The 25,059-nt window shown below is 45.6% G+C and overlaps 1 protein-coding gene across 4 annotated transcripts in view; it reads left to right on the top strand.

Annotated features, from left to right (window-relative positions):
* Nucleotides 1-25,059, top strand: part of LOC309398729 (ankyrin repeat and fibronectin type-III domain-containing protein 1-like) — a 284,451-nt gene that overhangs the window by 70,494 nt on the left and 188,898 nt on the right. For all 4 annotated transcript variants that reach the window (XM_081965883.1, XM_081965880.1, XM_081965881.1 and 1 more), the window contains 2 exons: nt 11,313-11,506; nt 12,385-12,614. In XM_081965883.1, coding sequence (XP_081822009.1) covers nt 11,313-11,506; nt 12,385-12,614 — 424 coding nt within the window. The remainder of the gene's footprint in view (nt 1-11,312; nt 11,507-12,384; nt 12,615-25,059) is intronic.

The raw sequence follows: 25,059 nt of genomic DNA, 5'->3' as shown, positions 1-25,059 counted from the left end.
TCCAGTATAGCTTGCAGAGATAACCAGAAGGCAGAATGGGTTTCATTCTTATTAGGGATCATCAGACCTATGTAAGTAGATCTCATTGTGCTTTGCCAGGAACTGATGGACCGTCGCACTTTAGATGCCTGGTGTTTCTCAGACTTGGTGTCAGGTGCAAGAATTCAGGAGCCAGGACAGAGTTCAAAACCTCTACAAGTTTATTTTGTGCTACCTCTACTCTAGGGACGCAGGGGCTCAGGGGCTAAGATGCTGAGCTTGTCGATCAGAAAGGTCAGCAGTTCAGCAGTTCGAATCCCTAGCGCCGCCTAACGGAGTGACTTCTCCCGTGACTTGTCCCAGCTTCTGCCAACCTAGCCGTTCGAAAGCACGTAAAAAATGCAAGCAGAAAAACAGGAACCACCTTTGGTGGGAAGGGAACAGCATTCCGTACGCCTTCGGCGTTGAGTCATGCCAGCCACATGACCATGGAGACGTCTTCGGACAGCGCTGGCTCTTTCGGCTTTGAAATGGAGGTGAGCACCCCCCCAGAGCCAGAAACAATTAGCACGCATATGCAGGAGAACCTTTACCTTTCCTTACCTCTAGTCTATACAAGAATCTGAACTAGTAATGGTAAATTCACCTTCATTTAAACCCTTTCATTTCAATGGTCCAGTCTTCTGACTCTTGGAGAGGCCCAATCAAGACCCAGAATGGTCCATCCCTGAGCTCCTGTGACTTCAAAGAAGCAAAGCACCTTTGGGACCGATAGAGGATTAGGTACAACTCTGCAACGGCGTTTATACTCTCATTTCCTTTGTAGCTCTTCTCTCTCGGCTTGTCATGGCTGGTTCCCAGACTGATAAAAGGTTCGAGAGCTGATTTAATCTTGGTTTGCAAGCTTCTCTGTTATCAGTGTAAAGATTCACACCGTCACCAGATGATAAGGAGACTGTCGAGAAGAAGGTCTAGAGGCTGCTGCCCTGATGTGTATATCTAAAAGGACGTATCTAAAAGGAAAATCATGCTGTGGCTGAAATTCTCATAGCCCCATTCCTTCCTTTTCAAGAAATCCTGATTAAAGATGACCGCGCTTGATAAGTGTCACTTTCGGTTTAATAAGGTGATGAGATCTGCTTTGAGTTAGATCCCCCAGCGTTTAAATAAGGGGGTGTCTTTTATCTTTTTTAGATGACATCTTAACTTTAAGTTCTCTTTGAAGTCATCGTGTTGCCTGGCTTGTGCGATGCTGCATGGAAAAGCTTTATTTTGTTGTTGTTGTTGTTGTTGTTGTTGTTGTTAGAAGAAAAGAACAGCTCATAAATCAGGGTAGACTTGGGAGGAAAGCCACAGGTGGACGGTGAATGGCCCCTCCCATAGAAAATAAACGAGGAGCCAAAGGGGAGGGGGCTTTTGCAGGAAACAATTCATTTTTTCGGTCATTAGATTGGTTTCAGGAGTGTGAAGATCTGTCCGTGAATCCCAGAGACTCTGTGCCACGTCTTTCCTTGCACAGCATCTCATTTGGAAAATATTAACACGGCCGCTTTCCAAGCTAGATAAGGTCTATGGTCATAAATATTCCTTTGAAAGACTGTTTGCCAGGCCTTTGCTGAATGTGAAGGAGAGGAATTCACATTTGTTTAATAAAAGGGGTTTTGTCGGGACCAGGACTCTGTCTCATGCTTTTTGGGGAAGCCTAGATCAGAACAAAGGGTTGGTGTGGGCGCCATGAACGATGTGGATGAGGGGAGGGAAGCTGCTTGGGAATTTGAAATGCTTCACATGCCACTCTATAAATGAAGAGCTTTAAGCTTTTGCTGATTGCTGATGAACTTATTAAAAGTACAGCGTGAAAGGAAATGCATAAGATAAGGAGTTGGTAATAATGTGTGCGTGAAATGTGTTCAGAACATTTTCCTTTTGCGCATTCCACAGAACATAGAAGTAGAATAACAGAGTTGGAAGGGAGCTTGGAGGTCTTCTAGTCCATCCCCCTGCTCAGGCAGGAAACCCTATACCGTTTCAGACAAATGGCTATCCAACATCTTCTTAAAGACTTCCAGTGTTGGAGCATTCACAACTTCTTGAGGCAAGCTGTTCCACTGATTAATTGTTCTAACTTTCAGGAAGTTTCTCCTCAGTTCTAAGTTGCTTCTCTCCTTGATTAATTTCCACCCGTTGCTTCTTGTTCCACCCTCAGGTGCCTTGGGAAATAGTTGGACTCCCTCTTCTTTGTGGCATCACCTGAGATATTGGAAGACTGCTATCATGTCTCCCCTAGTCCTTCTTTTCATTAAACTAGGCATACCCAGTTCCAGCAACCATTCTTCATATGTTGTAGCCTCCAGTCCCCTAATCATCTTTATGGATCTCCTCTGCACTCTTTCTAGAGTCTCCACATCTTTTCTACATCATGGCGACCAAAACTGAATGCAGTATTTCGTTGTAGTTCTCGCCTTAATAGTAAGACCCCTGGTGTGGTTTGATTTTTGCTCTGGGTATTTTACAAACCCAGCCATTTGGGATGGTAAACCATTATTTACAACTTAGCTGGGGGTGTGAGCCAATCTAATGGTGGGTTATTATTTTAATATTGATTAAACAAACGACACAAAGCTTGTGAAAGAAAACTTGCAGAAGTTATTTAAAAAATGCCATGTTTCTGCTTTGGATATCAGTGATATTGTTTCACTCCACCGTTTGAGAGTCTATGTGAAGACCTTTGGTGGGAAGGGGACAGCGTTCTGTGCGCCTTCGGCATTGAGTCATGCCGGCCCCATGACCACGGAGACGTCTTCGGACAGCGCTGGCTCTTCGGCTTTGAAACGGAGATGAGCACTGCCCCGTAGAGTCAGGAACGACTAGCACATATGTGCGAGGGGGACCTTTACCTTACTGCCTCTATATCCCGAAGTCTAAGCCAAATGTGACACCGTCTGATCTATCCCTGTGGAGATTTCCTCCCCGACTTAGAATAACCAACTTCCAGATCGACATCGCACAGATTGTTCAGCTCAGCTTCGGGCCTTTTTGTGCACAATTTGATTAGCGTGACGGCTGGAAGATAACGTACTCGAGCCGAAGGTGATTTGCCAGAGTCAGGAAAGATTAGACGTGGGCCGTGAAAAGGAGTAGTGCGCTCTCCTGCACATTGTCACTTCTTTTCAGCATTAGGGCCATCTGAGGGTATTGACTGGGTTATCTCTTAAGAGCCAGGCAGCCGGAAGGAGAGGCGATGAAGAGCAGAAAAGCTGTTGCCTTGTGGATTGTGTTCGGGCCAGTGTGGTGGCGGCGGCTCCGTTAATTCCTTAAGCCAGCTTCTGGCTGTTGTCTCCTTGGTGGGCTGTTTCAGAATTGGCAGCTCCTTCTCCTGAGATCCACGGGAGATCCTGACCACTCAAATAACATTTTCCTAATTCCCTGGTTGATAAGCTTGAGTGTGTTTAACACCTTGCTAATAGCACGAGATAGGAATATTTACTTCTAAGCTTGGTGATAACGGCCTTTGAGCCAGGCATGTTCTGCCTCTGATGAGTTGGCATTTGCTGCCTTTTGAAGTAATTACTCTTATCTCATAATGGGCTGATGACTTAATGAAAAATAAAAGTCCCGGGTAAAATGAGGCAGCGATGCATAGCTTATGCAGTTAGCCTGGGCTTCTTTTAGAACAAATTGTTTTGACCGAGGCTTCCCAAGAGCCTGAAGCCAACTCCTTGTCCCGACAAAAAAACCTTTTATTAATTGACTCTGAATTCCATTCATTCACATCCAGCAAAGTCTTTCCAGGGAGGATTTACAGTCACAGACCTTCTCTGGTTTGGAGAGCTGCCAGGCTGATCTCTGCAAAACTTGGCAAGGCGTCTCGGAGAGTCGCGAACCAATTAAGCGAACTAATTGTCTCCTGCAAACTCCCCTCCCCTCTCGCTCCTCTTTTATTTCCTCTGGGAGGGGCCCTTCATCTACCACCACCAACTGCTACTTTAAGTTTCTCTGCCAGAAAAAGAGGAAAGACGTAGAAGTGGAAGTGAAAAATGTTGTGTTGTCAGGAATTTATGCTGTATTTTAGCAAGGGAAGATATTTTCCATCATTATGAAATACTCTGTCACATATCTACCTATACAGATATTCCTTGATATTCCAGTTCATTTAGAGACTATTCAAAGTTAGAACGGCACGGAAACGAATGACTTATGACCATTTCTCACACTTACAACCATTGCAGCATCTCCATGGTCACGTGATTTTTGTTTGTTTGATGCTTGACCACTGGATCACATTTATGATGGTTGCAATGTCCCGGGGTCATGTGACCCTCTTTTGCGACCTTCTGAGATGCAACGTTAAGGGGAAAGCCAGATTCACTTAACAACCGTGTTATTAATTTAACGATGGCAGGGAATCAGTTAGTGAGTGTGACAAGGAAGGTGGTAAAATGGGGCAACGCTCACTTAACAAATTTCCCCCTCATTTCCCCATTTTGGGCTCGATTGCCGTCATCACATCTGTATTGTCCCTTTTGCATTCGCTTCCGTTCCACTCTTTTATAAGTCGGAGAAGGTTTCATCTATTCCTGAAGCGATGTGTAACGAAAGGATGCCAGCGTTGGGATGCAGAAAGCTTTTGCAGTTGTCATGGCACCTGGTTGGCACAATGTCATACTTAAGAGGAACTCGACTTTCACGTTCGGGAAAACTGCTTCTCTGCTTAATTTTCTGGGAAGGTCTTTGATGGGGGGAAAAAAAAAGGAAGCCAATGAAATGAAATTGACCAACGTAACAGAATGTCCCCAAGCATGAGAGCAGACAAAAACGGTGAAGCCCCCAGAAAACACACGTACGTTAAACTCAGCTCAGTGTGGAATTGAAACAGCTCCCCAAAATGGTTCACTTTTGTTTGGGTGAACAGTCTTTCCATCTCAATTAACATTGTGCAGGGGTGGGCTTCAAAAATTTCAGGAGGGGGTTCTCTGCCCTGTTGCTGGGTGGGCATGGCCATGTTGGGCGTGGCATAGTCTACCTCCTGCACCACGGCGGGGAGGGGGTGTTTTTGCCCTCCCTGGGCTCCAGAGGCTTTCCTCCAGCTTCCGGGAGGTTGAAAACGGCCTCCTGAGGCTCCTTTTAGAGGCAGGAAACGGGCCGGTTCCCAGCCTCCCCAAACTTCCGGTAAGCCTGTTTTTTGCCCTCCCTGAGCCTCTGTGTGCCTCCTGCACTTACCTGCCTCCAAAATGGGCCACCTGGGGACTCCTGGGAGGGGAGGGGTAGGCGGGGCCAGCCAGGAGTGGGATTTGGGGGGTTCTCCGAACTGCACCGAATCTTAGCTAGAGGTTCTCCCGAACCTCTGCGAATCCCCACCAAGCCTCACCCCTGAACGTGTCATTGGGAGAAGCTGATTATGTCAGGATTATTTTCTAAGCTTTTCCCCTAGCTCAGCTCTGGTGTGCCAGCTCAGCCACGGCAAGGTTGGAAATTAGTGAGTGAAGTCAATGACTCATGCATTGAAATTGGCAGGACTAAGTAGCACTAAGTAGGACTAAGTAGGGTGGCCCTGCACGGCGTAACTCATAGCTTCATTGAGCTACGCAAACCCCTTAGCCAAGGCAGTAATCCATGAAGGGGATACTTAGTCTACTAAGTACTAAGTAAGAGAACTTCTCTTAAATACTTAGAGAAGACTAAGTAGATACTTAGTAGTCCATGAAGAGGATACTTAATTGGGAGAAGACTCCTGCGAGTCCCTTGGACTGCAAGGCGATCCAACCGGTCAGTCCTAGAGGAGATCAACCCTGGCTGCTCTTTAGAAGGGCAGATCCTGAAGATGAAACTCAAAGACTTTGGCCACCTAATGAGAAGGAAGAAGGACTCCCTGGAGAAGAGCCTCATGCTGGACTGAGGGCTAAAGAAAAAGGGGACGACAGAGAAGGAGGTGGCTGGATGGAGTCACCAAAGTAGTTGGCATGAGCTTAAATGGACTCCAGAGGATGGCAGAGGACAGGAAGGCCTGGAGGAACATTGTCCATGGGGTTGCGATGGGTCAGACACAACTTCACAACTAACAATAACAAAGTAGCAAATAAATCCTGGTTCGTCCCAAAGGCCATAGATTGGGATGTCCAACCTTGGCAAATTTTAAGACCTGTGGACTTCAACTCCCAGAATTCCCCAGCCAGTATGCAGTTGTCAAGGTTGGACACACCCCTGCCATAGTTGAATGTAGCTGTCGGCGTGACCCCACCAAACTTCCTTGGATCCCTACAAGTTTGGTTCCTTTGATGGGTGGGAAACATATTGGCGGGAGTCTTTGACTGACAACTGTAGCGCGATCGTTGGCAGTTACAACAGCACTGAAAAAAGTGACATGAGCGTTTTTTCACATGGTCATGTGATCAAAATTTGGATGCTTGGCAACCGGTTCATACGGATGACGATTGCAGTTTCCCGGGGTCACACGATCGCCTTTTGCGACCTTCTGACAAGCGAAGTCAATTCAACAATGGCAATGATTCACCGAACAGCCAAATCCTGCCCTTCCATCTGTCTCTGTGTGGTCTCTGTGGATTGCTTTTATTTTGAAGGTGATTGCTTTTTCTCTTCTTCAATTTATGCATGTGTGCCTGTGCCTGCCTACACGCACAGCCATGTGTTGGTCCTATTGGTTCAGTCCTGCACAACAATCCCAGTTGCTCAGGTTCCCCCCCTCCCCAATCTTGAGAACATTAAATGCTTAAAGGTAAAGGTTCCCCTCGCACATATGTGCTAGTCGTTCCCGACTCTAGGGGGCGGTGCTCACCTCCGTTTCAAAGCCGAAGAGCCAGCGCTGTCCAAAGACGTCTTCGTGGTCATGTGGCTGGCATGACTCAATGCCAAAGGCGCACGGAACGCTGTTCCCTTCCCACCGAAGGTGGTCCCTATTTTTCTACTTGCATTTTTTACATGCATTCGAACTGCTAGGTTGGGAGAAGCTGGGACAAGTAACAGGAGCTCACTCCGTTACGCGGCGCTGGGGATTCGAACCGCCGAACAGGCGACCTTCTGATCGACAAGCTCAGGGTCTTAGCCACTGAGCCACCGCGTCCCTCTCTTTAATGTCAGCTAATTACTCGATTTAATACACTGGAAGGTTGCAAATAACTTGCTCACTGCTTATCATTCATCAGCATGACAAAATTCCACAAAGTCTGAAAACATGAGCTTCGCAAGCAAGACCAGATCACATTCAGCGAAAAGTTCACAAACAGCTTGTTATGGTTAAATAAAGCATATAACCAGAAGTGGTCCCTATTTTTCTAGTTTCATTTTTTACGTTCGTTCGAACTGCTAGGTTGGGAGAAGCTGGGACAAGTAACGGGAGCTCACTCCGTTACGCGGCGCTGGGGATTCGAACCGCCGACCTTTCTAATCGACAAGTGAGGCTTCCGTAAAATTATTAGATTCCGTCCATCAGCATTTGGTGAAGCTGTTTTTGTCATTCTCGCGTCGTAGCTGCCATCTCAGATGGCAAAGACATCTGGTGGCATCTGGATAGCAACACACAGTGCTGCATACTTCTTCCTCTCCCTCTCTCTTTCATTTGGCTGCTCAGCAGGTAGCTGGATGAGAACCGGGTGATTGCTTCAGCTAAAAACATGTTTTAATCTTTGTCAAATCTTGATGATGAACTCTTCCAGATCCCCAATGCAAAGTGGTAGTTATTTATAGGGCTCTAGGCAGCTTATTAGAAAAGCAGCAGAGCATTTTGGAAATTATTGGGGGCGGGGCAAAAGAGTCCGTTGGCAAACAGAAATGGACAGATGTTGCTGAAAGAGGGAATCAGTTGTCAAGCACCCTGGATCGTGATCACATGATGCCAGGGGCACTTTGGTGATGGAGGAGGAGAGAATTGAGGAGGAAGAGGAGCAGGAGCAGGAGAGAATGGAGGAGGAAGAGGAAGAGGAGAAGGAGCAGGAGAGAATGGAGGGGCAGAAGGAGGAGAGAATGGAGGACAAGGAGGAAGAGCAGGAGAGAATGGAGGAGGAGGAGGAAGAGGAGAAGGAGTAGAAGAGAATGGACGGGGAGGGGGAGAAGGAGAAGGAGAGGAAGGAGAAGGAGCAGGAGCAGCAGAGAATGGAGGGGGCTGGATGGAGGAGAGAATAGAGGAGGAAGAGGAAGAGGAAGAGGAGAAGGAGCATGAGAGAATGGAAGGGGAGGGGGAGCAGCAGAGAATGGAGGGGGAGAAGCAGGAGGAGCAGAGAATGGAGGAGGAAGAGGAAAAGGAGCAGGAGAGATTGGAGGGGAAGGAGGAGAAGGAGCAGGAGAGAAAGGAGAAGGAGAAGGAGCAGGAGCAGCAGTGAATGGAGGGGGCTGGATGGAGGAGAGAATGGAGGAGGAAGAGGAAGAGGAGAAGGAGCATGAGAGAATGGAGGGGGAGGGGGAGCAGCAGAGAATGGAGGGGGAGGAGGAGGAGGAGCAGAGAATGGAGGAGGAAGAGGAAAAGGAGCAGGAGAGATTGGAGGGGAAGGAGGAGAAGGAGCAGGAGAGAAAGGAGAAGGAGCAGGAGCAGGAGCAGCAGTGAATGGAGGGGGCTGGATGGAGGAGAGAATGGAGGAGGAAGAGGAAGAGGAGAAGGAGCATGAGAGAATGGAGGGGGAGGGGGAGCAGCAGAGAATGGAGGGGGAGAAGGAGGAGGAGGAGGAGCAGAGAATGGAGGAGGAAGAGGAAAAGGAGCAGGAGAGATTGGAGGGGAAGGAGGAGAAGGAGCAGGAGAGAAAGGAGAAGGAGCAGGAGCAGCAGAGAATGGAAGGGGAGAACGAGGAAGATGAGAAGGAGCAAGAGAGAATGGAGAAGGATAAGGAAAAGGAGAAGGAGAGAATGGAGATGGGGAAGGAGAAGGAGAGAACAATTAATCTGTGGAATGGCCTCCAGAAGTTGTGGGTGCTCCCATCACTGGAGGTTTTCACGAAGAGATTGGATAGCCAGGGGGTTGGACTAGATGACCTACAAGGTCCCTTCCAACTCTGTTAATCTGTAATAATCTGTAACATTAGTGAAAGTGCATCCAGTGTGTTACCCTTCTTTAGAGAAATCAATGCAAAGAGAACTCATGTGATTTTTCTTTTCTTTTTAAAGGAATTAGGAGGCAAAACCAGCAGTATTCAGATAGCGGAATAGGCATTTTTGTATGTATTTTTGTGTGCAGATTCCTCCCCTCCCCTCTATTTAGAGAGAGAGAGCTATCATGTTCATAAGCTTCTACAATTCCAGCAGTCTGGAGTATGGCCTTGCCTTGCTCCTAGGTGGACCTGTGGGTGAGAAGAGAGACAGCTCCCTCTCTGTCATAACCTCTAGGTTTTGTTGGTGTGAGTCAGCAACTATGTAGAAGTTATGTAAGAACTGTCGAAAGAACTCGGAAGGAAAGATCAAAATGCTTTCAAAGAGGTGGGAATCTTTAAAAAAAAAACTCTTTGCATATGTCTGAATCATATTTGCAAGCTGAAACATGGAAGTGTCATCTTGCTAAACTCCATTGCTGCCAGCATTTTGGGAAGAAATAATCCCATTAAAATACAGTATGATACAACACAACACAACACAATAATACAATACAATAATACAATACAATACAATACAATAATGCAATGCAATGCAATGCAATGCAATGCAATACAATACAATACAATACAATACAATACAATACAATACAATACAATACAATACCAGAGTTGGATGGGACCTTGGAGGTCTTCTAGTCCAACCCCCTGCCTAGGCAGGAAACCTTATACGGTTTCAGACAAACGGCTATCCAACATCTTCAAGACTTCCAGTGTTGGGGCATTCACAGCTTCTGGAGGCAAGCTGTTCCACTGATTAATTGTTCTCACTGTCAGGAAATTTCTCCTCAGTTCTAAGTTGCTTTTCTCCTTGATTAGTTTCCACCCATTGCTTCTTGTTCTGTCCTCAGGTGCCTTGGAGAATAGTTTGACTCCCTCTTCTTTGTGGCAACCCCTGAGATATTGGAAGACTGCTATCATGTCTCCCCTAGTCCTTCTTTTCATTAAACATTAGACATACCCAGTTCCTGCAACCGTTCCTCATATGTTTTAGTCTCCAGCCCCCTAATCCTCTTTGTTGCTCTTCTCTGCACTCTTTCTAGAGTCTCCACATCTTTTCTACATCATGGCGACCAAAACTGAATGCAGTATTTCGTTGTAGTTCTCGCCTTAATAGTAAGACCCCTGGTGTGGTTTGAACTGGTTCTATCGCCGCTGCCGCCATCTTGGTTTTCGGTTCTGCGCATGCGCAGAGCAATCTTAATAAATGTAATCTTTCCCTCCTTTTCTAACGTGCCCATGCGCAGACCTTTTTAGGTGCAAATGTGCACGCAGACATTTTCTGTGCACTGAACCGGCAGTAATGAGCTAGCCAGCACGCATGCATGCGCACTGCCGCGTACGCGAAGGACAGCTGATCATCGTATGTGCGTCAGAAACCTGGAGTCAAGGCTGCGCGTGCCAGGCAACATGGCTTTGCGTGCCACTTTGTGCCATAGTTTTGCCATCACGGCCTTATAGCCACAGCAAATCTCTGAGAAAATAGGAATACAGGTAATCCTTGAGCTACAGCCACAATTAAGCCCAACCGTTCTGTTGCTAAGTGAGACATTTGTTCAGTGAGTTTTGCTCCATTTTATGACCTTCCTTGCCACGGTCGCTAAGTGAATCAGTGCAGTTGTTAAGTTAGTCACACCGATGTCACGTGGATCTGGCTTTGACTTTGCATGTCGGAAGGTCGCAAGCGGGGGGACACGTGACCCCCTCAGGACACTGCAACCGTCGTAAATATGAACCAGTTGCCAACCATCTGGATTTCAATCGTGTGACCATGGGGCTGCTGCAACGGTCGTAAGTGTGAAAAACAGTCACAAGTCCCTTTTTTCAGCACCGTCGTAACGTTGAACCATCAGTCAATGAACTGTTGTAAGTTGGGCAAGGTTGTGAAGTGAGCCCTGCCCCGATTTTATGACCTATTGTGCCACAGTTGTTAAGCGAATCCCCTGCAGTTGTTAAGGGGAGCGCCTGGTCGTGAAGCAGTTCGGTCTTCTCTCGTTGACTTTGCGAGTCAAACGTTGGCTGGGAAGGTGATCCCAAGCCCCCCCTCACTCCCCCCCCCCCCCAATGCTGCAACCATTGTAAATCGATAAGAAATCCAAAAGGGCGTTTTTTGAATGATGTTCCAATGATGTTGCTAGTCCCAAAATGTTGAGAAATCTGTCCAAATCTGAAACTGTTCTGGAGCTGAAAGTAATGGTGGGTTTTGTATTTGTTTTTAAAAAGAAACTTTCCGTTCTTTTCAAGGTCGCTCGACCGAAAGTCTCAGAGGCCCCTTTTAGGAAAGTCTCGGACACTCCCAAGTATACCTCAGTCCCCGGTCATCAGCCGAGTGCCAGTTCTGGACTCCAAGCTGTACAGAAAAGAGATGCCTGACCATCAACACCTTTGGAGTCCCTCTGCCCCCGATTGTCAGAAAGGATGCACAGTGCCCTCTACTGGTGAGTCTGAGTCATTTATTCCTGTAAATTCTATGACTCTCTTTCTCTCTGTTTGTCTCTGTCTCTGTCCCCATTTCTCTCCCTCTGGTGTGTCTCTCTCTGCTTCTCTCTCTCTCCCTCCCTCTCTCTCTCCCTCCCTCTTGCTCTGTTTCTCTCTGTCTCTCTCTTTCTCTGTGTCCATCTCTCTCTTGCTCTCTTGCTCTGCCTCTTTCTGTCTCTGTCTCTCTTTCTCTCTGTTTCTCTCTGTCTCTCTCTCTTTCTCTCTGTGTCTCTTTCTCTCTGTCTCTGTCTCTCCCCCCATCTCTCTCTCTATGTCTCTCTCTCTCTGCTTCTCTCTCTCCCCCTCCCTCTCCCTCCCTCCCTCTCTCTCTGTTTCTCTCTGTCTCTCTCTTTCTCTGTCCATCTCTCTCTTGCTCTCTCTCTCTCTCTCTGCCTCTCTCTTTCTCTCTGTCTCTCTCTGTTTGTCTCTGTCTCTCTTCCCATCTCTCTCTCTCTCTCTGTCTCTCTCTGCTTCTCTCTCCCAGACTTATATACCGCTTCACAGTGCTTTGTAGCCTTCTCTAAGTGGTTTACAAAGTCAGCCTATTGCCCTCAACAATCCGGGTCCTCATTTTACCCACCTCAGAAGGATGGGAGGCTGAGACAATCTTGAGCTTGGTGAGATTCGAACTGCCAAATTACAGGCAGCCATCAGTCAGCAGAAGTAGCCTGCATTACTGCATTCTAACCACTGCGCCGCCACGACTCATGATTCATTATCCCTGGTAAAAGCGTTGACCATACGTTGGATAATATTATGGTGGATCTATGGAATATTAACCCTCCATTTCATGCTTGAGAGTCCATCTTCTCTGATTTGTACCCTCCCCTTCCCTCAGGAGAGACCTGGATGCTAGAAGATGACTGCATCAGTCCCGGAAGAGACCCCGCCATGCAGCCACGACTCTGCACTGTGATGGATGAGGCCCCTTTCAGGGCCATCCGAACTCGGTCCTTCTACATGAGGAAAAGTCTGTCTGTGGACAATCACCTAAGCTCTCTCAGTTATCCTCTCCACCCGAATGAAACGAAGACCGAGCGGGTCAAAACGAAGCTTCGGAGGCAGTTTGTGAGTACGCCAGAGCCAATGTTTTTTCTCGTAGGGTTCGAATGGGGCAGCTTGGCAAAATGGGCATCTTTTTCCTTACGGAGCCGTGGAACGTGATGATGGTGGCTTGGGTCGGTTTGACAAAATGGCAGACCTCAGAATCCTGAACTGCAAAATGGTTAGCTATGTTGATCTTTCAGATTGTTCTGCAGTCCTGAACTGCAAAATAGTTAGCTACCCTGTTTCCCTGAAAATAAGACCTCCCTGGATAATAAGCCCAATCGGTCTTTTGAGTGCATGTGCTAAAATGAGACCTCCCCCGAAAATAAGACCTCCCCGAAAATATTGCAACACAGCAGCAGCCATGAGGTGACCATGCTCGCCACCTCCTGCACCTCAAAAATAATAAGACCTCCCCAAAAATAAGGCCGAGCGCTCATCTCAGTCGTCAAAAGAAAATAAGATCCTATCTTATTTTGGGGAAAACATGTATGTGGATATTTCAGACTGTTCTTTAGTTCTTCTTTGTTGACCAAAGCTTTGAATAGACCACAGGGATGTTCACTGCCATTTTGCACACTTATCCAACCCATCTTTGATCTTGGAGGTAATCAGTGAAGCCCTGCATTTGTCAGAAATGAATTTATTTATATCTGTGTGCCCATACTTGTGTACATTTACATACAAAAACCAAAATGGAATAGTTCTGTTGGTTTCTCCCTGTTCTTGAAAACCGTCGATTGACAAATGATCCAGCATTAGAATTACAGACAGCTTTTGGGAGGCAAAAACTGAAAGGAACATCAAAAGTACAATATAGATATGAGATATAAATATCTGCAAGCATCTAAATATGGAAGGAAAAGACAGGACTAGGACCGGCTGCTATAATTGATTTGTCAAAACTATTGTGTAACTGCTGTGGCCCACTGGCGGACAGCGGAGCTGGCAGCAGATTCGGACAGTGTGGAGGCTGGGGAGGAACATGGGCCAGTCCTGGGGGTTGAGGAAAGCTCAGATGTGGGCTCTGCGTCAGAGGAAGAGAGGGAGTCAGACATCAGTGAGGCAGAAGAACAGCTGGAGCCTGTTCCCAGTGTGCGCATGCGCAGAGTTGCCAGACGAAGGGAACAGGTAAAGAACAAGGGTCGACTTGGGAGTAAGGCCATAGGTGGATGAATGGCCCCTCCCAGAGAAAATAAAAGAGGAGCAAAAGGGGAGTGGAGTTTGTAGGAGAACATTAGTTCGCTTAATTGGTTCGTGACTCTCCCAGACTCCTTGCCAAGTTTTGCAGATATCAACCTGGCCGCGCTCCAAGCCAGATAAGGTCTGTGACTGTAAATCCTCCCTCGAAAGACTTTGCTGGAGGTGAATGAGCAGAATTCACAGTCAATTAATAAAAGGGTTTTTTGTCGGGACAAGGAGTTGGCTTCATGCTCTCGGGAAGCCTAGGTCAAGAACAGGATGATGGCTTAGGAGCCGAAACAACAGACAAGGGCTGTGCTGTGTTTAAAATTTAATAAGCTCACTTTCTGCCACCTGAAAGATACTTGATCCCAACGGTCGTGTGTCGAGTTCCTGATCTCATTACCAGCCTTGAGGTTGTAATGATGGGATCAAGTGTCCACTGCTGGAAAACAGCCCTGCTTAGGGAGGCTGTGCCGATGAATGCCTAGAAAGAATATGAGAACAAGAGGAACAAGGAAATGCAGCTTGGTTAGGACATAATCAGAACATCCGCCACACAACCATCTAACTCTTGTTTTAAAGCATGCTGTAGATTTTCTTGGACCCTGTTTGGATGTAATTTGTGGCGTTCCAGAAGATAAAACTTCTATTGCTTTGGTTTTATGACTTCTTGACGCCCATTGGTTTATTTTGGGATCTAGAAGATCCTTTAGATGCATTGGTTTCCCTCTTTGGAGATGAACCATAGAACGTTGAGGGGACATTTTAAGTGCATCCAGAAAGGCTGACGATAGGACTTCCAGTCAGAAGATGCAATGTCCGGCAGAGGAAACGGTGACCCAAGACCACGGGGAATCTTACCAATGGTAGGTCGAGCCCCTAAAATGCCACGAATGAGGTTGGGAGAAGCTGGACGATAGCAGCCAATTGAGAGAGAATGGAAAATAAGAATCGGCAAGAGAATTCAAGCCACAAGCCTTTGATTCCGCTTATACTCCTAATCGGAAAGTGTCCAAAGGAAATTTCCAATGTCTAGAAGGAATCATCTTTGTTTTGGGGTAAGAAACAACTTGGTGTGCCAATTCTTAATTAGTTAAATTGCCATAAAGGAGTTTGCATGTCGGCTAGACATTCTTCATTTTTTAAATATTTCATTTGTAATATATAGGGCCTGATTTCTTTGTTTGAGTCCCTAGGAGAATATCTATCTATCTATCATCATCTACCTATCTATCTATCTATCTATCTATCTATCTATCTATCTATCTATCTATCTATCTATCTATCTATCTATCATCTATCTATCTGTCTATCATCTATCTATCATATCTATCTATCTTTCTCTATCTGTCTGTCTGTCTGTCTGCTGTCTGTATATCTATCTATCTTCTATATCTATCTATATCTATCTATCTTATTTATCTATCTATCTATCTATCTATCTATCAAATCTATCTATCTATCCATCCATCCATCTATTTATTTTTCTGTCTGTCTGTCTGTCTGTCTGTCTGTCTGTTTGTCTATCTATCATCTATCATCTATCACCTTTCTTTCTTTCTTTCTTTCTTTCTTTCTTTCTTTCTTTCTTTCTTTCTTTCTAATTTTATTTAGTTCGTCAAACATGTACGAGATAACAGGTATAAGTATAAACATGGATATGAACAAAGGAAATGAGTACAATTAAATGGGGACCGTAGGATGGGGACGGTAGCCACGCTGGTGCGCTTATGCATGCCCCCTTTACGGACCTCATAGGTGTGGGGTGAGGTCCACGGTAGACAGTTTGAGCTTGAAGCTGTGGGGGTTAGAGGATATAACAACAGAGTCAGGTAGAGCATTCCAGGCGTTGACCCCTGAAGTCGTATTTTCTGCAATTGAGTTTGGAGCGATTTACCTTGAGTTTGTATCGATGGTTTGCCCGTGTATTATTGTGGTTGAAGCTGAAGTAGCCATTGACAGGTAGGACGTCCTAGCAGACAATTGTATGTTCTACACTCAGGTCAGACCTTAATTGGCATAGTTCCAGGTTGTCCAAGGCCAAAATTTTGACCCTGGTGGCATAAGGGATTCTATGGTGAGCAGAGGAGTGGAGGACTCTTTTCGTGAAATATTTCTGGAGCCGCTCAATCGTATTAATGTCCGATATACAATAATACAATAGTAGAGTTGGAAGGGACCTTGGAAGTCTTCTAGTCCAACCCCCTGCCTAGGCAGGAAACCCTATACCGTTTCAGACAGATGGCTATCCAACATCTTCTTAAAGACTTCCAGTGTTATACAGTGTGGATTCCAGGCAGATGAGCTGTATTCGAGGATTGGTCTGGCAAAGGTTTTGTATGCCCTAGTTAGCAGTACAATATTACCGGAGAAGAAGCTTTCCTCCTCCTTCTTCCTCCCTCAGAAATTTTTAAACATATGGCAGTCTGGATAAATACAATATTTTTGCCGTTTAGACTCCATGTTCCTCAGAGGTTCCACCTCTCTGTTCGCAGGCCGGCCAGCATCTTAGGGAAGGAAAAAAAATTTCTTTAGAAAGGCCCGACTGAAGTTGTCATAATTTTCCTGGCATTCGCGAGGCTGTGCCAGAAAATGAGCTGAAAGCACATTAGCTAATGAAATGACAGATTCTGTGACACGGCTGCGGGCCCAAACAAGGGAATGCAGCCAAAAATGTACAGATGGCACACTGCACGGACTCGTTTCAGCAGTGAGATACTGGCCAAATTTTGATTTGTTTCTTTGAGCCTCCAGCATCCTGACATGCAACCAATATCCTGGGCTCCTAGGGAAAAAGAAAAGAAAAGCTGGAAGCTCTTTTGAGTGAATTTTGAATTCTGAGCATATTTTGAGTCACGGAAGGGAGAACAAGCCTCCCTTTCCAGAAAGAAGGATTCGTCCTTATGGTGATGTATATATAAAATCACTAAGCTGATAAGGAGGAGAGCCTGTGGCTTAGTGGCTAATACAACTGCCTAATATGTAATACAGCCCTGGTTCGAATCCCAGTAAGGGTATGGCTAGCTGATGAGAGCTAAATAGCTTGAAATAGATCTATGCTAGTCTCCCTTTATTTATTTATCAGCACAAATACAACACACACACACACACACATATATTTGTGCTGCATTTGTGCTGATAAATACATAAAGGGAGACTAGTATAGATCTATTTCATGCTATTTAGCTCTCATCAGCTAGCCATACCCTTACTGGGATTTGAACCTGGGCTGTATTACATATTAGGCAGATGTATTAGCCACTAAGCCACAGGCTCTCCTCCTTATCAGCTGAGCCAGGGAAATAGGTATGTATTTGTGTTACAATATTTGGGCATACCAGGGGTTGTAACACAAATACAGATATAGATATATATATTCAGGGCTTTTGAAACAGCCTGGCGTCCTTCGCTTGTCGGGTTAAACAAAGCGGCGTGGCACCGGCCATCAAACTGAGAACGGGCTATTTTTGGTGGCGTTTTTATTTGTCATCCGGGAATAATAAAAAAAAATGATGCCTCTGGGCTTGAAAAGACAGCTGCTGGGAAGGGAAGCAGAGCTGGGATTTTGAAGCCAAATTTCAAGCCCCCCCCCCCCCCCGGCCTCTCAAGGAACGTTAATTTTGAAGAGTTTCTTACTGACACTGCAACAATCCATTTTTTTCCCCAGACGCCGATCAATATTTTTTTTAAGGCCCCGTGTAGGAATAATTTATGCATCTCTAGGAAAACATTAGCAATTTGATTAGACGCAGTGACATGGATTGAACCGGGGTTGTCAAGCCAGTGTTGACTCTTGACAAGCACATAGATTGAGTCCCTCCTGAATAATCTCTCCTCAGCTCGGCCTTTCAGCGGGACGATAATTGCTCTTGTCATCAAGTCCCTCCACCTTCTGCTGGTTGTCTTCTCTTTCCTTCCTTCGGTCTCAGCATTAGAAGCTTCTCTAGGGAGCCTTGAACCTTCGTGTTGCCACATGACCACGGAGACGTCTTTGGACTCTTCGGCTTTGAAACGGAGATGAGCACCGCCCCCTAGAGTCGGGAACGACTAGCACATATGTACGAGGGGAACTTTTACCTTTACCTTTAATGGTACTGATTCGCTCATTTAGCATCAGATGGAAACAACGAGGAGCATTTATTGAGTTCAAAGCATAGAGGAGTTCTTGTTACTGGTAGACAAGGATCTGGCCAACTAACGGTCAAAGCTAAATTAGCACTGGATAAAGTTCAATGGAATTCATGGGCCGGACTTGGCTCTCTTGTGACACCCCCCCTGCACATGTACACACTCCCCCTGTGCTCCTGTCACCCCCCCACATGTGCAGGCGATCATCCTCATGTGCTCCACCCATTGCGCATGCGCAGCAGAGACCCAAAAACCAGCTGCCTGGCGAGAGGCGTGCATGTATGTGCAGTGGAGCTGAGCTGGTTGACGGCTCGTTTGCCCACCCCCCTCCCAAGAGGGCTCTGCGTGCCATCACGGACATAGGGCCTCCTGCTTGAGCGATGGCGGGGTTGGACTAGAAGACCTCCAAGGTCCCTTCAAACTCTGTTATTCTGTTAGTTTTGGAGTGATTGGGCTACCATTGCCCAAGTTCAGCATGGATTAATACCATTGAGGCTCATTAGTGGGGAAAGTCCTTGGCTTGTATTGGACACAACTTCTTTTTCCCAGGTTCATGTTTAAAGCCATTTTGGCACATAGACCTTACAAATTGTGACTCCAGCACAATCAGCTCTCTTAGGTTTCTTACCATACCCTGCTTCTTGAGAAATGTGCGTGTCAGCTGGTACTTTCATGTTTAACTTTCTAATCCAACTGAGGTGCATAAATAAATTGGCATCCCCTCCCTCCCTCCTTTGAATTCCATATATCTCTGGGCATTTAAGCATTTTTGTCCTTTTTTTTTTTCTTTTTAAGGGGGAATTCTCCTAACTATGTTTTGGGTTTAGTTTGCAATAAGAAAACAAATAGTTACCCAAATGATTTCCGGGTAAATTCATCTCCAGATTGTTGCTACGTTGTCCTAAACATTGCGCACTGTTAACATAACAAGAAATGCAAGGGTAATGAGCTGAAATCTGGTTTTCCATCTAATGTCTTGCAGAGAGGAGAGTTTGATTTTGCAAGAACCAAGGAAAGCTGTGCTTTGATCTTTATAACAAGGTTGTTTATCTCTGTTTTGTATCTGTTGTATGCCACAAGGTGGACTGTGTTTTTAAACATCAGTTTCTGGGACTACGACATTTAACCACTAAGTAATAGTTGCATATTTTTGGAAGGGGGGGGAGGGTTCTGTCTTTTTGGCATTCTTAGGAAACCTGAGCATGATTGTTTAAAGATAATATTTTTTAGGAAACTTAGATGAAACACGTGTCCAAACCTGCTGGAAATGTTTTGCGTTGGTCTTTTTGATGTCTCCTTTGGAACCAATTTATTTTGTGGCTTTTAATCATTTCAGATAAGTTTTGAAAATGGGAAGAAAGGCTTCAGATTTGCTCAAGAAAATGTTCTCTAATGTAGCCGTCACCAACTGGTGGTCTGTGGACCACTGGTGGTCTGTGAGAAAATTTTGGTGGAATTTTGGGGAAAATTATTTGCATTTTTTTATGTTGCACTAAATCCGGGGTCCTCAATCTACGCCCCCTGGGACGGATACGTTGAATGAACGCTTGTGTTGCTGCAGAGAGTCTCCACCTTCGGGGTCTTTTTGGGTGGGTCAGAGTGGGGCCGAAATTCCAACTTGGGGTCTGCTTCAGCCTCCTGGTGTGGGGCTTTGGGTGAAGGCTGGAGGGAAGCGCCGGAGGGCCTCGTTCCAGTGGGACTGCATCATGGCCTGGAACTGGCTGACCATCTCAGCCCACTAAGCCTCCAGCCTCCTTGCCCTCCCATAGGTCTTCCCTCTGCTTGGAAAGCCTATGCTCGTAGTCCTCAGTGAGGTGCTTCTGCTGAGCCTCCTTCTCGGTCAGATCCAATTTGAACTGAGCCAGATGTTTTGCCAACTCTTTCTCGTGTTGGCTGCTTAGCTCCAACAACTGCTTCCTGTTGGGGGCCTAAGGAGCCCGGGCGGAGAGGTTAGGAGTGGCTGGGAGGGGAGTGGCACTCTGCCCAGGTACAAAGGGGCGTTGCCGGGCGGCTGCTCATGAGAGCAGCTGCCCGGCAACCCCCCGCTCCAGCTGGGCACAGTGCCACCCACCAACCTAGCGGTATCCCAAAGGCGTCAAGCAATGTGAGCGCCTTTACCCCCCTCCCCCCGTCTCCTGAAGCTTTGCGCCTTCTGGATATCGCTAGATTGGTGAGTGGCGCTCTGGCTGGCTGGAGGGGGGGTTGTCCAGGGGGCTTATTATTGGGGGAGGGCGTATATTTTTGCCCACAGGAAAAATACGGCATGGTCTTATTATCAGGACATGTCGTAATTTCAGGGAAGCAGTTCGAAAGCATGTAAAAAATGCAAGTGGAAAATAGAGACCACCTTTGGTGGGAAGGTAACAGCATTCTATGCACAGTGGCAGATAGGACAGCACTCCAGAGGGTCAACGTCATTGCCCAGAGGGCTCATCCTGGGCTCCCTTTTTTTTTGAACTATTACCATCTGGCAGACGGTACCGGACAATAAAAGCAAGTACAAATAGGCTGAAAAACAGCTTCCATCTCAGGGCAGTAACCATATTGAATTCTACAGTATAGGGCAATATCAGGTTTTCAATTTCAGTTATATAGAATGTAAAGGATGTATGTTTGTGTTTTTATTTTTATAATTGTAATATACACTGAACATGGCATTTAATTTCGTTGTACTACGTGCAATGACAATAAACTAAACAAAACTAAACTTCGGCGTTGAGTCATGCCGGCCACATGACCACGGAGACGTCTTCGGATAGCGCTGGCTCTTTGGCTTCGAAACGGAGATGAGCACCTCCCCCTAGAGTCGGGAACAACTAGCACATATGCGCGAGGGGAATCTTTACCTTATATGAATATGTTGAATTACAGCCAGACGAAGTCCTTAAAAGCACAAATCTTTTCAAAAAGGGAGGGAAGGATAATAAAACTCTGCATTTTATAAACTCTTCAAGTTTGAATCCGACTCTGCTTAACAGTTGGGAGGAAAATATTTATATATATGGGTGAAAATGAGGCTGCCGCAAAGGATTTTTCGGTTGCATTTAGAAGTTTCCGTAGGACGCGGTCTCGGTGCCTGGAATGCCACATTCGTTCGGCCCGTCTCACTTTTCTAATTTCCTTTCGTGTACGTTTGTTCCAGCAAAATAGATCGGTTGGTTCCAGCGGAATGTTAATTAGAGAGAAGCGGATAACAAAAGCCCCTCTCTCGCCTAACCTTCCTCCACCCCTTTTGAAATAAATTTAATTTCGCCACTGAATTATTTATCTCTCCTCACTCCCCTGTCCTCCTGCAGGGGAGAAGAGCAGACTCAGAATAACCTACATTAGGAGGTGCTGCCGCCTAAGGATTTTTTTTTAAATTTAAATAATACTTCTAAAAAAAGTAAGTACCATATTTTTCGGTGTGTAAGAGGCTGAAAATCTGGGTGTGTCTTATACACTGAATACAGCATTTTTTGCCTCACGAACCCCTCCCTTCCCGAAAACGTCCGTGCATAGCTTGTAGGAGGCTTTTAGAGAGCTCCTGGGGGCTGGGGAGGGCAGAAACGAGCAAAAAATGGCCTGCTTTTTGTTCAATTTTACCCCACCCCCACCCCCCAGGAGCACTCTATAAGCGTCCTAAAAGTTATCTATGTTCATTCGCAGCCCGTAATGATTCACAGCCAGTCTGTGAAGAGTCTGACAGAAGTCTGCCACAGTCTTTCAGGGTAAGGCTGATAAGCGCCCACCTTTATCTCCCTTTAAACGTTGCCAGAGACCTAATTGCCAATTAGTTTTGCAAACAGAGCACAGAGTCAAACGGAGCTTCTCAGACTTTGAACCGACCGGAATGAACAAAGTTGCTTCTTACAAAGGCTCACGTGCCTTTGCTCCTCCTTTATGTCTTATGAGAGGGGCCAATCATCTCCAAGCCTTACTCCCGAGTCACCCCTTTTGTCTTTAACGGTTCTTGCCTTCTGGCAGCTCTGTGCATGCGTGCACTGGGAACAGGCTCCCCATGTCCCTCTGCCTCACTGATGTCCAATTCCAGAGGCAGCACTAACTCCCAGATGGCCCTGGCCCCCTCTCTACCTCCGTCACAGAGCCCTCGTCTGAGCCTTCCCCAGACTCCAGAACTGGCCCATGTTCCTCCCCAACCTCCTCACTGTCTGACTCTGCTGCCAGCTCCATAGGCCACCAGTGGACCATAACAAAGAGAAAAGGAAGGGTGACCAGCAACCCTTGGTAACATTTGGAATTTTGCAAGTATCCAGTGGACACTTTGACAAAAAGGCCAGCATTAGAGGGATCCCCAATACATGAGATGGGAATCATAGCGAGTCATTTTATCAGAAAGATATTAACACTTTCCATGAGTGGTTGCAATGGCTTAGAGGTGGAGCTCTCGCCTCACTATCAGGAGGCTGTGAGTTCAATCCTAGGTAGGGGCAGATATTTCTCTCTCTGGGCACAAGAGAGAATATATCTGCTGAACAAAACTTCTCATTGACGACAAGAAGGGCATCGGGCCAGTAAACACTCAGTTCCATTCAGTTTGCCATGACTCCACCCCAATGCAAGGGTTTACGGGATCATTAAAAAGACACACACACACACACACACACACACACACACACACACACAATTCTTTTAATACTTTCCACCTTCCAGAATGCTTCATTCATTCCCAGCTTACAGTTGCCTTTTTATTTCCTGGAGCGTTCCAAACATTTAGATTTGCAGCCATGTACCAGGAGGTCTAGCGATGGAGAACCCACAGCTTCTGGAGGCAAACTCTTCCACGGCTCAGTTGTTCTCACTGCCAGGAAATTTCTCCTTAGCTCTAGGTTGCTTCTCTCCTTGATCTGTTTCCATCCATTGCTTTTTTTTTTGGTCCTGCCTCCGACCTCTCTTTGCAAAGACTAATCTTGTGGAGTCAGTTCACTGTTGCAAATGGACACTGCGCATTTCTAAACAGGGTTTCTTGTGATTCTCTGTGAGCTGTCTCTGTCTTTTGTATCTCTCTGTGTGCTTGTGGTTTATTCTTTAGGCAAAGTTGTGGGTTCCTTTTTTTTTTTAATCAGCAGGTGGCAGTGTGGCACTGTTTCTCTGTCCTTCCATCTTCTGGAATGGAATGGAATAGAGGAATGGAATGGAATGGAATAGAATAGAGGGATGGGATGGGATAGAATAGAATACAATAGAGGAATGGAATATAATTCTTTATAGGCCAAGTTTGATTGGACACAAGGAATGCATAAGTTCCAATTTTTATGTACACACATACAACATCAATGTGACAGGTCATAGATCATAAATCATAGTTACAATCAATAGCTAGCTAGCTAGCTAGTTAGATAGATAGATGACAGAGAGAGATGGTAGATAGATGGATAGATGGATGAATGGATGGATGAGAGAGAGATATGGTAGATAGATAGATAGAGAGAGAGGGGGGGGAGAGATATGAGAGAGAGATAATAGATAGATAGATGATAGATAGATAGATGATAGATAGATAGATAGATAGATAGATAGATAGATAGATAGATGATAGATAGATAGGTGAGAGAGAGAGATGGTTAGATAGATAGATAGATAGATAGATAGATAGATAGATAGATAGATAGATAGATAAGAGAGAGAGATATGGTAGATAGATAGATAGATAGATAGATAGATAGATAGATAGATAGATAGATGATAGATAGATGATAGATAGATAGATAGATAGATAGATAGATAGATAGATAGATAGATAGGTAGAGATGGTAGATGGATGGATGGATAGATAGATGAGAGAGAGATAGTAGAAAAATGTTTAGATGGGTGGATAGATAGATAGATTAGAGAGAGCGATATGGTAGATGGATGGATGGATAGATAGATAGATAGATAGAGAGATGGTAGATAGATGGATGGATGGATGGATGGATGGATGGATGGATGGATAGATAGATAGATAGATAGATAGATAGATAGATAGATAGATAGATAGATAGATGATAGACAGACAGACAGACAGACACAGATAGATAGTTGGGCTAGGGGTTAAAGATATTTAGGTGAATGGGTGGACCAACTAGTTAGGACAATGATTAAGGCACCAGGATAGAAACTGTGAGTTCTAGTTCTGCTCCAGGCACGAAGCCAGCTGGGTGACCCTGGGCCTGTCCCTCTCTTTCTTGGGAAGAGGAAGGCGGCCCGGGGAAGCCACTTCCAAAAATGTTATCAAGAAATCTTCAGGGATGAGTTCAGGCTGTTGGCAGGAGTCTAGATGGACCTGAAGGCATGCACGCATGTGTATACATCAACACACACACACACACACACACACACACACACACACCGGTTTAATTCATCAAACCAGCTCAATTTGTGTCATGTGTGTCTGCCCCGATTTAGCAGCAGCTTTATTAGAATTGGTTCAATCTGCCCATGAACTTGGCTTCTCTTATCTGTATATAATGTTGCGCCAATTTTCGAAAGCTGCAGCTGCATCGGCGTATAGAAAACGCCGGCTGGCGAGAGGCAGATGTATACAGGGAAAGTGGAACTGTTGAATAAGCGTGGAACTCATATTTCAAAGCCGGCCCTCCGCTTTTGAATTCTAAGGAGTTGGCCAGATAAAGCTACACAAGGCTCTCTTTTTTCCCCCCAAAAGGAAGATCTACTTGAAGCTGGTGAACGGCGTTCTTTTTAGTCCCTATCGGTAACGCAAAATCCCCAGTCTGCGTATGTGCGATAAACAGAACAACTTCTTCACATGTATGGAAATGTTTCTCTAAAGTCCCGGGGATTGTATTTCACACTTAACAGCCGCCCCAACAAAATTGGCCAAATTGAGATGAAAACAGTTTTTTTTTTAAATTAAAGTTTTATTTATTTTTTTATTTTTCAACATATCAACTTTCCATCTTTCTTTAAACAGTGTGTCATCTGGATACAAATATCTCTGTGCAACAGTCTTCAACATTTACAGCATCGTTCACTTTGATATTCAATCCCTAATCTTAAAATGAGGGTATATTAAACAATGGAACGTTATTAACCTGTTCATTTTTCCTCTTAACATATCACACACACACACACACACACACACACACACACACCTATATTTATAGAAAAACGGCAGCTCCGATCACGCTTTGCTCGCACAAGCACGAAGCCA

The sequence above is a fragment of the Natrix helvetica genome (genome assembly GCF_964273705.1).
Source record: "Natrix helvetica genome assembly, chromosome: 13".
NCBI lineage: Eukaryota > Metazoa > Chordata > Lepidosauria > Squamata > Natricidae > Natrix > Natrix helvetica.
This window is presented reverse-complemented; position numbering and strand designations above follow the sequence as displayed.